At 41.6% G+C, this 14,461-nt stretch overlaps 1 protein-coding gene across 1 annotated transcript; it reads left to right on the top strand.

The window, feature by feature from the left end:
• Positions 1–312: 312 nt before the first annotated feature.
• Positions 313–12,091, top strand: LOC120808482 (voltage-gated delayed rectifier potassium channel KCNH5). The gene is made up of 12 exons (XM_078093228.1): positions 313–422; positions 1,713–1,836; positions 1,989–2,095; positions 2,222–2,350; positions 3,118–3,233; positions 3,398–3,790; positions 3,880–3,972; positions 4,125–4,554; positions 7,866–8,065; positions 8,664–8,916; positions 9,233–9,429; positions 10,773–12,091. Exons 1-12 carry the CDS (start codon positions 350–352, stop codon positions 11,931–11,933), a joined length of 3,276 nt encoding a protein of 1,091 aa, XP_077949354.1. The 5' UTR covers positions 313–349; the 3' UTR covers positions 11,934–12,091.
• The last annotated feature ends 2,370 nt before the right edge of the window (positions 12,092–14,461 follow it).

The raw sequence follows: 14,461 nt of genomic DNA, 5'->3' as shown, positions 1-14,461 counted from the left end.
TGTATTCGAATTCGAAGACTGAACTTCATTCAGCAGACAAAGCTCCTTCCTTCTCCTGATATGCGCGTGTGAACATCACAGTTGTAGATGACAGGAAATCATAATTCCCACGTGAAATATTCTTTTTTTTGTTCACGGCGAATAATGCCACAATTGTTGATGATGTTTTATTTTTATTTAAAAAACCGCAGTCCGGAAGTACCTCATGAGATCTTCACGCTTGTGGTCCACGCTTCGGTCGGGCAGACAGCTGAGGGGGGAGGGGGGGTGGATGGAAGGGGGGTGGGGGGGTTGTTAACAGCAGCACGAACACCGAGCATCTCTTGAGTCGGTGTACTGAACCCTCACGATGCATGGGGGCAAGAGAGGCCTGGTGGCTCCGCAAAATACTTTTCTGGAAAATATTGTCCGGCGCTCGAGTGGTGAGTTTTAATTTTAATTAAGGTAGAAAAATTTGAATTTTTATTATTGGATGTTGATCTGGCACGTCACTCACGGTACAACACGAGGCTGCATGCGATGCTGAAGTAAACATTCAATGTTATTTATATGTAATGGAAAGACGCAGAAATGAAGACTTCACTATCGTACTTTTTACTTTTTTTGTTGCAACAACACAACGAAGTATGATTAATGCAAAAAGCCTCATGTGCAAATTCCCTGGGTTGATTTCAGTAGTCCATACACACGATACCTTTAAGACATGTATCAATATCCTATAATAGCTACAATACTGCTCTTCAGAAGGCCATTTGATGTTTTATTGCTAATTATACGATGATTTAAGGGCTGTTTTTTTCCTGATAAGTTCTGGATTCCTACAAACGCCTTTTAAATTTTCTTTTAGGGGATGTGTGATTTGTGTTTCGTGGCTTTGTCTTGCATTTTGAACAAATATATGTGTGTTGTTATGCAGTTATATTTATCAGTATTTGTTCTTTATATTTTAGAAAGGTAATATTATCATTGAAAAATAAATATAATGCAACATAAATGCAATGTCTCGCCTCTGTAGTATAATTTAGGTCAATTTAGTTTGTTAAAACATCAGAAATTCAGACATTATTGTCTGAATATTTCCGAATCTGAAACACAGCTGCAGGGAGAATGCATTGATTACAACATAAAAACGTCAAGATACACTCGCATTGAGGTTGACAGCTTCAATACTGACTGTAAAGTGGAGGAAATGTCCTCAGGAATTTCTATTGAGGCAGCAGTTTTGTCCAAACTGCTGTGAAGCTGGCAAACTTTCCAGCTGCTCATCAATATTTAATCTACATTAAGGGTGGAACATAAACATTTTATCAACAACTATTTCTGCTGAGGCACTCGTCTAATTGCCATTGTTTACTGCTTTAAATAGTAATAAGCTTGTTTCCATTATACATGATTATTACCATAGTGGAAGAGTTTGGTTTATAGTGATTTGAATGATGGCTTTATTTTAGATTCACATACACTGTAAATGTTGACGTTTGTCAGCAACAGGATTTATTAAAACATTTTTTTATGGAAATGTACATCATAGTTAACACATTGTTAAAATATTTTACAGTTGCATAATTCCAGTTGCAATAATCTTACGGCATTGACTGAAAAAATAAACCTAAGAAAGCTTGGTCAACAAGTGCACTCAAGTCTGCAGGTTTGTTGATTTTTGACTAGTTTTGTTTCAGACTGCTGTATTTTTTTAATGTATTTTCTTGCAGAAACCAGTTTCCTTCTGGGAAATGCACAGATCGTGCAGTGGCCAGTCGTTTACAGCAACGATGGATTCTGCAAGCTGTCTGGATACCACAGAGCTGAAGTCATGCACAGAAGCAGCTCGTGCAAGTAAGATGCCTTTTGTTGTAATATGATCTAACCCATGACTATACAGATGAAGAAGAAACAGCTTTCGATCTAAATTAGAGACGTCTGCTTTATTTTTCTTCTGACAACAACAACTTCTGCTTTTTGGTATCTGTCTCGCCCTTGTTTTGCAGTTTCATGTACGGCGACCTTACTGATAAGAAGACTATAGACAACATTAGACAGACCTTTGATAACTATGAGTCCCAATTCTATGAGGTGCTGCTGTACACAAAAAATAGTAAGTTTCACTATATATTTACTATATATTTTTTTAACTAAAAATCATTAAATGTGTTATGAGATTTACTTATTTCTAACACCTCCATTTGTACTCTTTCACACATCTTTAAACTGTTTTGCACAGGAACACCGATATGGCTCTACATGCAGGTAGCTCCAATCAGAAACGAGGACAACAAGGTGGTGCTTTTCCTCTGCACCTTTAGAGACATCACGGTGTTCAAACAGCCGATCGAAGATGAAACAAATAAAGGTGAGACAGTTCATATTTGTGCATCTGGTTACAATGGTTTCAACCAGACGGCATTCAGTGTTTAAGTGTAATCATGAAAAACCATTTGTGTTCATCCACTTCTGGCATTTGTATGTCTTATTCCACACACCCAAGGGTTACAACGCAGATTTACTAGGTAAATATCTCACTAAGGCCCTGCCGAAGCTCACTTTTATCCACACTACACTCTGCACTCTGCAGTGCAGATGAATCTCTCGAGCGTACGAGTGGCTGTGACTTAAAAAAAACGTCAGTTTCTGGTATGTAACATGCAACTGTCCAGGTGTCGCGTGTGCGGGTCAGTGAGCGCTGGTCTCTGAGGGTGCCATGTCCCAGGGGATTAAGTCTGCCTCCGAGACTTTTACATACATCCAGTAGGAGCAAAAGACACGCAGTCCACATGGGGACGGTGAATGTATGGCACACACTGACTGTAAATAAAATAATCCTGATTTGAATGGCTTTACAATGAATTTTTGAAACACCATCAAGTCCTGTCCCAGGATGATGCATTCATGTACAGTCATGTGGATTTGAAAAATGATCTTTCTAAACAGAATGTAACCTGCCAGCATGGTTGTTGTTGCTGAGTAGAAGAAATAATTTCCCTGGGAAACTGCCATTGCAGTTACGTTGTCTCAAAGGATTTTCCTCCACAAATAAAATAACCATTATAAAAGGGACAATGCAGGATTGTTTGTAAAATGAAAATCTCTGCATAAAACTTTCTTTTTGTTGTCTCCAAGCGGGATGGACCAAATTTGCCAGACTGGCGCGGGCACTGTCCAACAATCGCAACCTTGTGCAGCAGTTAGCCGATCTGAGCACTGAGGTCAGCCACAAGCCCTCCAGACTTGCCGAGGTGAGGAGGTGCCCAATTCTAATACAAGAAAAGTGCATTGAAGATACGATCCAGATTCTGAGATTAGGATACTTCATTAAATTAAATTAAAACCTAGAAGGATCTCTGAGGAGATCGCCGTTCCTTGTGTGTTAAACCGTGTTAAATATCCCCTCTCGATAAAGGCTCTTCAGCTGGGATCAGACATCCTCCCTCAGTACAAACAAGAGGCTCCAAAGACCCCTCCACACATCATCCTCCACTACTGCACCTTCAAGACCACCTGGGACTGGGTCATCCTCATCCTCACCTTCTACACCGCCATCATGGTGCCCTACAACGTCTCCTTTAAGACCAAACAAAACAATTTGGCTTGGCTGGTGCTGGACAGCGTGGTGGACATTGTCTTCCTGATTGACATTGTGCTCAACTTCCACACCACCTTTGTGGGTCCCAATGGGGAGATCGTCTCAGACGCGAGGCTCATTCGAATGAACTACCTGAAGACGTGGTTCGTCATCGACCTGCTGTCCTGTTTGCCCTACGACATCATCAACGCCTTTGAACACGTAAATGACGTGAGTGAATTTATGTGAATGCATTGTTAAAATGGCCTATGAGTAGATACTTTACACTGCAGGTGGCTGATTGACTGTTTGTATTTAAGGATTTCGCGCCGTCTTTATCTCAAGCAAGTCATCTTCGCGAGTCTTCAGTTTTCCACAGGAATACGACGCGAACAGAGGACTCTCTGCTCCCAGTAGGAAATACATGAGTTATACATTACATCTTTGACCAATAGTAGTACGCATACATGGCCAATTCTAAATCGTTGAAAATATTCATCCCAAGTGGATTATTGTGGCTTAGATGATCCTTTGAAAAATGTGGCCGACTCATTTATCATTGTAGGGTCTCAGCAGTCTGTTCAGCTCCCTTAAGGTGATCCGCCTGCTCCGGTTGGGCCGCGTGGCCCGTAAACTGGACCACTACCTGGAGTATGGAGCAGCCGTCCTGGTTCTGCTGGTGTGCGTCTTTGGCCTGGTGGCCCACTGGCTGGCCTGCATCTGGTACAGCATCGGGGACTACGAAGTCATCGACGTGGCCACCAACACCATCAAGACGGACAGCTGGCTCTACCAGTTGGCCCTGAGCATCGGGACTCCTTACCGCTACAACGCCAGCGGGACGGGACAGTGGGAGGGCGGTCCCAACAAGGACACGCTGTACATCTCTTCTCTCTACTTCACCATGACGAGTCTCACCACCATCGGCTTCGGCAACATCGCTCCGGCCACGGATGGAGAGAAAATTTTCTCCGTGGCCATGATGATGGTGGGCTGTAAGTACTCAATCTCTACTAAGCACTGTTGGATATCCATTCTATGACATATCATGGAATCTCAGGGAATATTTCTTAATTTAAATACATTAAGACCTTCTCAAAATCACAGGTCTTATCTGATCTTGCATAACAAATAGTATCGTTGCTGTTGCTTGTGAGACTGGTGGTTAATGGAGCAGTTAATGGAGTCACACAGTCGTCTAATACGGATACAAGCTCTTGCTATCACATGAATAGGCACATTACGATTACCGCGAAGCCTCCAATCGTTGCTGGGTTCATCCAAGGCTCTCACAAACACCACAAATCCTAAATGTATCAATTGCCAGTGGACAGTTTGTCAAGTGGAATTCAAGCGAACCCTTTTCAGAGGAGCCTAAATCAAAGTGACTGCTGTTTTTCTACTTTGATGGAGAGGAAAACCTTGACAGTCCGAATAAAGCTGAATAAAGGACAAACGAACAGCAGCTACGCTGTTACAGTATGAAGACGATGTCCGCTGAAGCACACTGAATTAGAAAAGGTTGCATCTGTTATGATTTGTGCTTTCTATCCTCTCCAGAGAAGTTGTGCGTTTTACCTCAGGGACATTAATTCATTCCGACTGGCACCCTGACACTAAAAAGCAAAAGCAAATGACTATTTTATGACAATAGGATAATTAACACAAATACAAGTGAGTGCAAGACTTTTATGGTTTTATCTTTTTAACCAATGTAAGCCCAGCAGACTAGCTATAGCTATAACTATACACTTTAACAAGTGGCAGAGACCTCTGCCACTTGTTAAAGTGATATAAGCTTCCGGTTTATGTCTGCAGCAGCAGGTGTGAAGTGATTATGCCGGTACAACAACAGCTGCAGAGCACGAGCCACTTCTCCATCACTCCTTAGCGTACGATGTGTTCATCCTTTGATGCTGCTTCCATCCCGTTAATGCGTTCATCCGTTTCTAATGTGCTAGTACAACCTTAGAGGAGCCAATCTGGGTGCATGTACCGGCATGCTAGTCACAGTAATGAGCTCCACAGTCCGGCTGGTTGTGAGCCAGCTGCCAGTGAAGCAGCATATGGTGTTTATACACAGATGCAAAGTCAAATTCCAGCTCTGACTCTTCGACTCATAGCTGGTTCTTACTGAAAAACATTTGGTGTAGCAGAGATCAGAATTGCTCATTTAAATATTTTATATCATGATTTGATTTAGTTTGCATGCTTTCATCACGATAAATGAAAGGCAATAACACAAAGAACACACGGATACATGCATACGCTGCCACATGTTAATCATTTCAGGTACATGAATAATTCTTTACAGTATTCAGTGATTCGGAGGCTCTCTTGACTCTAGTCGTGTCATTCGCATTAAACTGCAGCCCCGTTGTTTGAACCACTGGGGAGAGATCAGGACTTTGTCCATAATAAAAAGTGACATGTTCAGCATCCGTCACAACCTGCTCTGTGGAGCTGTCTGAAGGTTGGTCATTGTTACTATTCTATCCGAATAGCATTGTCTTTGAGTTAATTCACTCGTGCTGAATTATCTACATTCTCTGCTTCAGATTGGTTTTAAACTCCAGGAATAAACATGTTTCTGCTTGGTCAGAGATGCATAATGAAACATGTCAACAACAATTATTATGTGTAGCAAACTGATGTTGACAGACCACCGATACAGCAACAAAAATACAGTTCATGTTTGACATTCTGTAACTGTTGGTCGGTTGGATTTGATTCAGATCCATTGACGTTTTCGTGGAACTGTTTTATCACATCAAGCTTATTAAGTCGAGGTCCTGTGCAATCTCAAGTGATGCAGAGCTAAAGACCGTAGCTGGTTGTATAACACTGCTGGCCTTCAAACCGTCTACTACTCCCGCAGTGTCATCATTCTAATTTACAACACGTAATTTAAGCAGCAGTGAACATAACCCTCTCCTAATCTAATCTGTCCCACTTTCCTCGAAAGCTGTTTCGATTGTGCCAAGTCATTACATCTGAGACAATAAGTGAAAACTAGCCTCATTTAAGTAACGTCGAACCTCTTAAAATAGAAATCTATTTATATGCACGTGTCTGTTTTATTTCCATCACGCACAGTTACAGTAATAGCTTCACCTTCAGTGGCACCGCTTCCACTTCCAGCCTTTGCTTACAGTTCCTCCGTCACGACTCGCCTTCCTCCACCAACCTTTGGCCCTCTGAAACAGCATTGTAAAGTGATGCAATAAAAACCGTGAGGGAAACACTAACTGACGGCCGCGCTTCAAGGTCTGCACTTCCAAAAGCAAAAACCCATTCTTCTTGTGGTGTTTCAATCACGAAGACCATTCAGTCACACTGAAGTGTCAGGTTTAATCATGGCCGATGAGTCTCCTGCTACAGATACAGGAATTATGCGCTAGGAAAAGAAGAAAGGGGGGAGTGTGCCTGCAGGCTCGAGTGTATTAAAAGGACAATGAGCCTTCACGTTAGATATGTATCCTGACCTCTGTGATCCTGCTGTGGCGACTGGAGACAACTCTTTCCTCTTGAGCGGCTAAAACCTCACGATGAGAGATACTGACTGACTCTTTGAGGTCACTGCTGCACAGAACTCTTGGTGAGGACTTGTGCTCCGTGAAGAACATTTGTAAACGCTCAATCCACCACTTAGATTATTTGCATAGGAGGAGTAAAAAAAAACCTGATTGTTTAAAAAAAACACATCTTATACCATTCTTTAATTTACAAGACTTTTATTTTCAACTCAGGAGGAAACAGTAATCTGAAGGAATGGAAGGATTAGTGGACTGTTTAATATCAGGTATTATAGTAATGGAATAGGCAAAGATCTAATGTGATACAGTATGTGATATTTTTAATGGACCATGTAGGTTTAATGTACATATTTTGAGCAGTAAAATCTCCTTAAAGTTGATTAGATCAAGAAAACAAGCCCCTATCATGTGACAATCATAAGTTTGCATGCAAATCCTTCAAGGTACCTTCATTTGCTACATTTGCTCCCTAAGTTGCAACATGTAAAACAATAATGAAAATGTAAAGATACAGGTTAATTCAAATGTTCAAACCCCTAACTTAAAATACAAAAGATTAAATTATTCAAATCCTAATGATGATAATAATAATAATGAACGTAATTCTTTTACTTGAAAACATTCAGACCTCCACGTGAACCAAACTCCTAATGATCCGACACGGTTCCCTAAAATAAACCACACCGCTCCTTCGCATGTTGTTGAATAACTCAGCCGGCTGCCTTGTGCCTAACTTTTCCCTGTTTTTTTTTTATTTTTATTTTTTTAAGCGCTGCTATATGCCACCATCTTCGGAAATGTCACCACTATCTTCCAGCAGATGTACACCAACACAAACCGCTACCACGAGATGCTGAACAACGTGCGTGACTTCCTGAAGCTTTATCAGGTTCCCAAAGGCCTGAGTGAGAGGGTCATGGACTTCATCGTCTCCACCTGGGCAATGTCTAAAGGCATCGACACAGATAAGGTATTAGTAGTATTATTATTATTATTGGTACCAGTAGGAGTTCGTAAATTTAGTAACAAACTCTAAGATATTCATACTAATATATAATGTGATTAAAATGTTGGTCAATGACCAACGTTAAACGTATGCACATCCGCGGCTACCAGAGATAAGGCTGCTCTCATTTTAAACAGTATCATAAAAGATGAACAGGGAGATTTGACAGGTGAACAATAAATAGCCTCAAAGGTCACAGATCACTGAGTGCACTCTGGGTTCATTGAACTAATCATACAGTGTTAGAAAGGGAGGTTTGTGCTGCGTAACAGCAGGTTGATTTACTTAAAAGGGGAAAGGACTGTGTGTGTGTGTGTTGGTTATAACGAAGGAGCCCTATCTATGAAACGCTCTTAATCCTCCCTTATTTCCCCCCTCCAACAGCACCGAATGCTCCCGTTCTCATACTTTGTTGCCCTTTGACCCACAAACGCGTCTTCTTAAAATAACACGCTTGTGTTTATTTACACGTATGGTCCTTTTCACCAAATGTTGACTACTAATGACAAAAATAACGTGCGATACAACTAAACTGCACCGATATCTCTGATGTCTCTCGCAGGTCCTCTCAATCTGTCCCAAAGACATGCGGGCGGACATCTGCGTCCACCTCAACCGGCAGGTGTTCAACGATCACCCGGCCTTCCGCTTGGCGAGCGACGGCTGCCTGCGCTCTCTGGCCGTGGAGTTCCAGACCACCCACTGTGCACCCGGTGACCTCATCTTTCACGTGGGCGAGAGCGTGGACACCCTCTGCTTTGTAGTCTCCGGCTCACTAGAGGTCATCCAGGACGATGAGGTCATCGCAATACTCGGTAACATTACGACACGGACCGGAGGCTCGGGTTTTATCTGTGCGTGTTGAGATTAAACTAAGCGCAAAGGTCTTTGCAGGAGGACTCTCAGGAATCACGTGTGATGTTTTCTTTTGCAATACTAAGAAAGCAATGTTTATTAAGTCAGTTCTGGTATTTCCTTACACATAAAACAATGATCTATTTCACTGCAGGGAGGCGTGCGGGTTGTTGGTTAAAGAACAGGTATCGGTTCGGTCATCTGACCGGGCGACACGCGATGCCCAGTTCTTACTACGTCCCGTTAAACGCACCGCCCACTTGCGTCTCCATCCAGGTAAAGGTGACGTGTTTGGAGACGTGTTCTGGAAAGAGACCACGCAGGCCCGGGCTTGCGCCAACGTCCGAGCTTTGACCTACTGCGACCTGCACGTCATCAGGAGGGACGCTCTGATGAGGGTGCTGGAGTTTTACACGGCGTTCGCCAACACGTTCTCCCGCAACCTCATCCTCACCTGCAACCTACGGAAACGGGTATAACATTTGACCGGACACCATAGCTGTGGGTTTTTTCTTTCCATTTGGTTGTAGTTAAATGATGGCGACTCATACCGTCAGTGTGAGGCAGAGTTTTTCCATCATCTGTCCAAATTGTAAATCAACGTCCTTTAAACAAATCTGAACATAAGATTTGAGAGCTTTTTTGGCGAGAGAGCCTCACAAACCGTTAAATTGAACAATTATTTAACTTTTATAACATAATTAAACAGACTTGCATTCATATCACTGTATCGAGAAAAGATGAATACATTCAAGCCACAACAGAAACATGGAGGTGTATAAATATTTGATGTTTTGATTAGCTTTGAACTTAAAATGTCCTTACTTTTACAGTTTCTCCATTGTAAAAGGGTCTTATGTAATAAAAAATACTGAAATCTGTCAGTGAAGCAGTGAAGCAGTTCTAAATCTAAACAATGTCAAGCCAAATAATGGCGACATGTTTAAAGATTGATGTATTTTTCTCCAAATGTAACCAGTGAAAAACACAGCAATCTATTATTGATATGAGCAGATTGAGGAGGAGTTTGTGGTGAATAGGTTTTAGATCTCTTTAAACCTCTTTAAGGTTTTGTACTCAGTTAACTTGCGTATGCCTCTTATGTTATTCAGGAACATTTTGAACAGTTCTGTCAATGGAAATTCCTCCAGTTTTATGAACATAACTCTTGTAAATGTTCAACACGGGGGATTCAAAGCATTGGTATTTGGTAAGGAATCTAGCAGCGCTTTGTACCCAAGTCAGTTATTCAGATGTGGAAATATTTAGATGCTGCTCATGAACACGAGGTTGTTGTATCTTATCATAGTTCCCTCAGAACATATATGAAAAGATGCATTGCTGTTTTCAGTTCTTTAATATTTCAAGTCTACATGCTGGGCTTTCAAGCATTATATGGGTATTATATGTATATACTCCCACCAGCACGACAGCATACCAGGATATGATTTTATATTAAATACATTTTTTAATTTTTTTTCAGGCAAATCATTTCCAAGTACATACAAAACCCTAACCCTTTACCTGAAATGTGCACTTTATCATTTTATTTTGTACCGGCTTTTTTGGCAATGTTATTTTTTTGGAAAAAAATAAATGAAAAGACATTTAGAATAGATAAAAATATGCGATTAATTTTCCTTAACTATGACATATATGCAATTAATTGTGATTCAATATTTAATTGTTTGACAGCACTAATATATATATATATATATATATATATATATATATTTCACTCAGCTACTTCTGGAATGTGGCCTCAGTGTGAATATCCCACATGGTTTTCCTCATGCACTCTTTCCCCCTCATGCAGATAATCTTCAGAAAGATTGCTGATGTGAAGAGGGAGCAGGAGCGGCGAAAAAACGAGGTGACCCTCTCCATCCCCGATGACCACCCGGTCCGCAAGCTGTTCCAGAGGTTCAGGCAGCAGAGGGACGCTCCGCCACCGGGAGAGTCTCACTCCTACTTTGATCACAACTGCGTGCAGGTGGAGCCGCAGCACCACCGTCACCGCGAATCAAACTCCTACACACTGTGTCAGTCTGCATCTTCTCAGCAGCAGGAGTACGGCGCCCCGGCGCAGAATAACCCGCCCTGCTCAGGAGCGGGGAAAGTGGGCGGCGGGGGCAGCCCGGCTGCGGCGGCACCGAGGTTTGACCCCGGTGAGAAGTCGGAGCAAGGCTGCACACAAGAGGCCGAGGCGTCTACAGCGAGGCCCACTGCGGAGAGTCTGCGTTGTCAGAGGGTCGACAGCCCTGCGAAGGGCGGTGGTGCAGCCGGAGAGGGAGCGGCAGGTGGCGTTACCGGCCGCCCCGGAGGCCGAGGCTGGTCGAAGTTCAGAAACGCCGCTTCAGCTGCACCACCGCCTCCTGCCGTGGAGCTGGAGAAGAAGAAGCCAGAGAAAGCAGAGGAGTGGCAGAAAGCGCCCGGGTCCTCAGAACGTTTAGCTGTCGTCAACAAGAACCCGGATTTGGGTGAAAGTGCAGAGGCGGGGAGCGTAGAGATGGGCAACAGTGCGGGAGAGGCAGCGGAAGAAATAAGCGCCCTGCACAAAACCGACTCCTGCGACAGTGGCATCACCAAGAGCGACCTTCGCATCGACCGAGCGGGATACTCGAGAAGCTCCTTCGAGAGGAGCCCGATGGAAAGGAGCCCCCTGGAGAGAAACCCGTTTGAGCACGGCCTCGGGGTCGACCCACTCAAACACTCCTCGGCTCAGCCGCCGTCCGAACAAGCGCTCCTCCAGGCGACCCTGCAGGAGGCCAAGCTGGAGCTGAAGGGAGACATCCAGAAGCTGAGCGGCCGCCTGTCGGTGCTCGAGTCTCAGGTGAGCGAGATCCTCAGACTGCTGTCGATGAGAAGAAGACTCTCGCTGCCGCCGAGCTCGTCCCCGAAGGCCCGAGTGAAATATCAGGACTCGGCCGCTGCCTCCAAGCCGGTCGCACCAAAGGCCGACGACGGGCCTTTTTGAAGTGTCTGATTTGAAAAGCCAGAAACTGGATATATCTTAAAAACTGATGTATAAAAAGTTTGCATGTCCTGCTGGACTCTCTCCCATTAAACACCACCACTGCATGCAGACCTTTTTAGATGTTGCCCTAAGAAAAAAAACAGGGATTTTGCTAACAACCGGTCTTTGACTTTATGGTTGTGTGTATATTGAAGAATGCCAAAAAGAACCACGAACAATAACTCACCAAACACTTATTGCTGGGAAATGCAAGAAGCATAATAAAAAACAATGCATAGCTATATATCTAACGATTGATGCTCTGATGAAGGCTTTTGGTGAAACTTCTGCCTGAAACGAGCTGATGTCACAATCTTCAAACACATTTTGGGCTTAAGGCTTTTTATGAAGCTGTCATTTTCATGGTGTTCCTTAACTTTTATTTTATCTTTAATTTATAGTTTTTGGCAGAACATCAGAGAAGAGGTTAAGCAAGATGGTTCACCTGCAATGACTGTCATTGATCATGTAAACAGAGCTGGCAGTGGTGGAGAAAGCAAACTGGAGCTCAATCAGCGTTTGCACATGTGGTACGGTATTAATTGTCAGGTAATGATATGTGCCTTACAATAATAAAGCCTCATCCAGGGTTGTATTGGTCGTGGTCAACTCTTATTTTTTGAGCGTATGTTATAGTAGAAATGTTTATCCTGTTTTTAGTTTCTATATTTTGGGGGGATATTCTCATTTGAATCTGTCACCGCACTTTGCATTTATTTTATGTATGGTTGAGAAAGTCCTTATATTGTGTCTGAGCTTCATTCCCACGCATGTGAAATAGGAAGAGGTGCTTTAATAGAGTTGTATCGTTCAATATCGTTATCTCTATTTTTTGTGAAAGACTTCTGTTCTTTTGGTAAAATGAGAATAATTTGACACGTAAGAGCAAACTTACTGTGCATCCCATCATGTAACTATACCTCTTGCTCAGGTATATTTGCTCTATTGTTGAATTCAGTATGAATGATTTTATCTTTGAGTAACTATAAGCTGCAATTAATAATTTTAGAACATTAAGGACACGCTGCTATGCAAGTCTAAATGAACTGACACTGCTATTTGTGATGCAAACATTTGTTACGGTTGTATAAAGACCATTCCAATAACGTACACGACCACACGGCACGGTTACGGTTTTAGTTTGAGATGTTTTTTAAAATGTTTGTGTGGCTGAATCATCTCAGTATGAGTTTGAAAGCATGTGTCTGTCCAATGCATCTATTTTATATAACGTGTATAAAGGCCGTTGCATGCATTCAGGGAAACCTGTAAACAGTGAAATGAATAATGAAAAAGTGATGCCTGCTCACCATCTGTTGTTTATTTTTCTCTGTTATGCAACTAAAGTCAGTCTCTATGTAAATCCAATGCAGTGAATTCTGCAAGATGCATAGAGTTTTTTTTCTTTTCTTGTCTTTTACAGTTTTATTTTGTTCATCAAAGTGAGTCAAATCTGTGTCAATTAACTTATTTTCTACAGACTGTTTTGATTCAATAGATGACAAAGGTTACAGTAAAGGGACATTTAGGGAGATGAAACAGGGAACAACAAAAGGTGTCCAACTTTCAAGTAATCATCACCTTTGGACTGCAGTCAAGCAAGCCTCCATATTAGGCATTAGAGGAACATCAAAAAGAGCTCAAGTGAAGGTTTTAGGAATATCACATTCATTTGATAAGTATATTATAGATTCATTAGTTTCTACATAAAAAAACATAGATAATAATAAATTAAATGAATGAATGAAAAAATTGCATTTTATAAATAACTTTAAAAACGCAATAATAATAATAATAATAACAACTGCATGTAAACTGTGTAAGGAAGGTATGAATTCCAATTTTATGAATACATACATATAAATAAGCAGATAACCGGTAGGGAAATAGCAAACAACGGCACAGTGCAGCACAAGGGACATTGTGATGTATTTTAAATTCAAAGCCTTTTAAAATATCATTCATTTCCTCTTTTATTTTAGATTATATTTAAAAGGAAATGGACTAAATTTATGTAGGACATGTAGGTGAGGGTTTTCAATGTAATTTCAATGTAATTCCATATTCAATAAAAGATTACTTATTTTCACATCTGACTGAATGTATTTTGTTTCAGGACCAGGCTGTATGACTATGTGTGTGTGTGTGTGTGTGTGTGTGTGTGTGTGTGTGTGTTTATAAAGTAAATTATTTGCAAAAATAATCTGTACTTATTGAAGATTTTTAGAATAATTGTAAATTGAACAAAATATAAAGTAATATTGGTACAAAACGTACACTGGAATAAACAACACACAAAATAATACGTTTTTAATTATGAGACTCATTGATGGTTCACAAGAAAAATACTTTTTGAAGTAGAATGTGTTGTCCCGTGTTGCATATTGGAGCTATATATATATTTTAATTATTTTAAGACGTCTACAGTTAACGGTGTCTCGTATCCTTCAGAACACGTGGTGGCGGTAATGTCTTACTTCTCCAGTTAG

Source organism: Gasterosteus aculeatus, chromosome 18 (assembly GCF_964276395.1).
Source record: "Gasterosteus aculeatus chromosome 18, fGasAcu3.hap1.1, whole genome shotgun sequence".
Classification (NCBI taxonomy): domain Eukaryota; kingdom Metazoa; phylum Chordata; class Actinopteri; order Perciformes; family Gasterosteidae; genus Gasterosteus; species Gasterosteus aculeatus.
The sequence above is the reverse complement of the archived record's forward strand: the minus strand, read 5'-3'. Positions and strand labels throughout refer to the sequence as shown.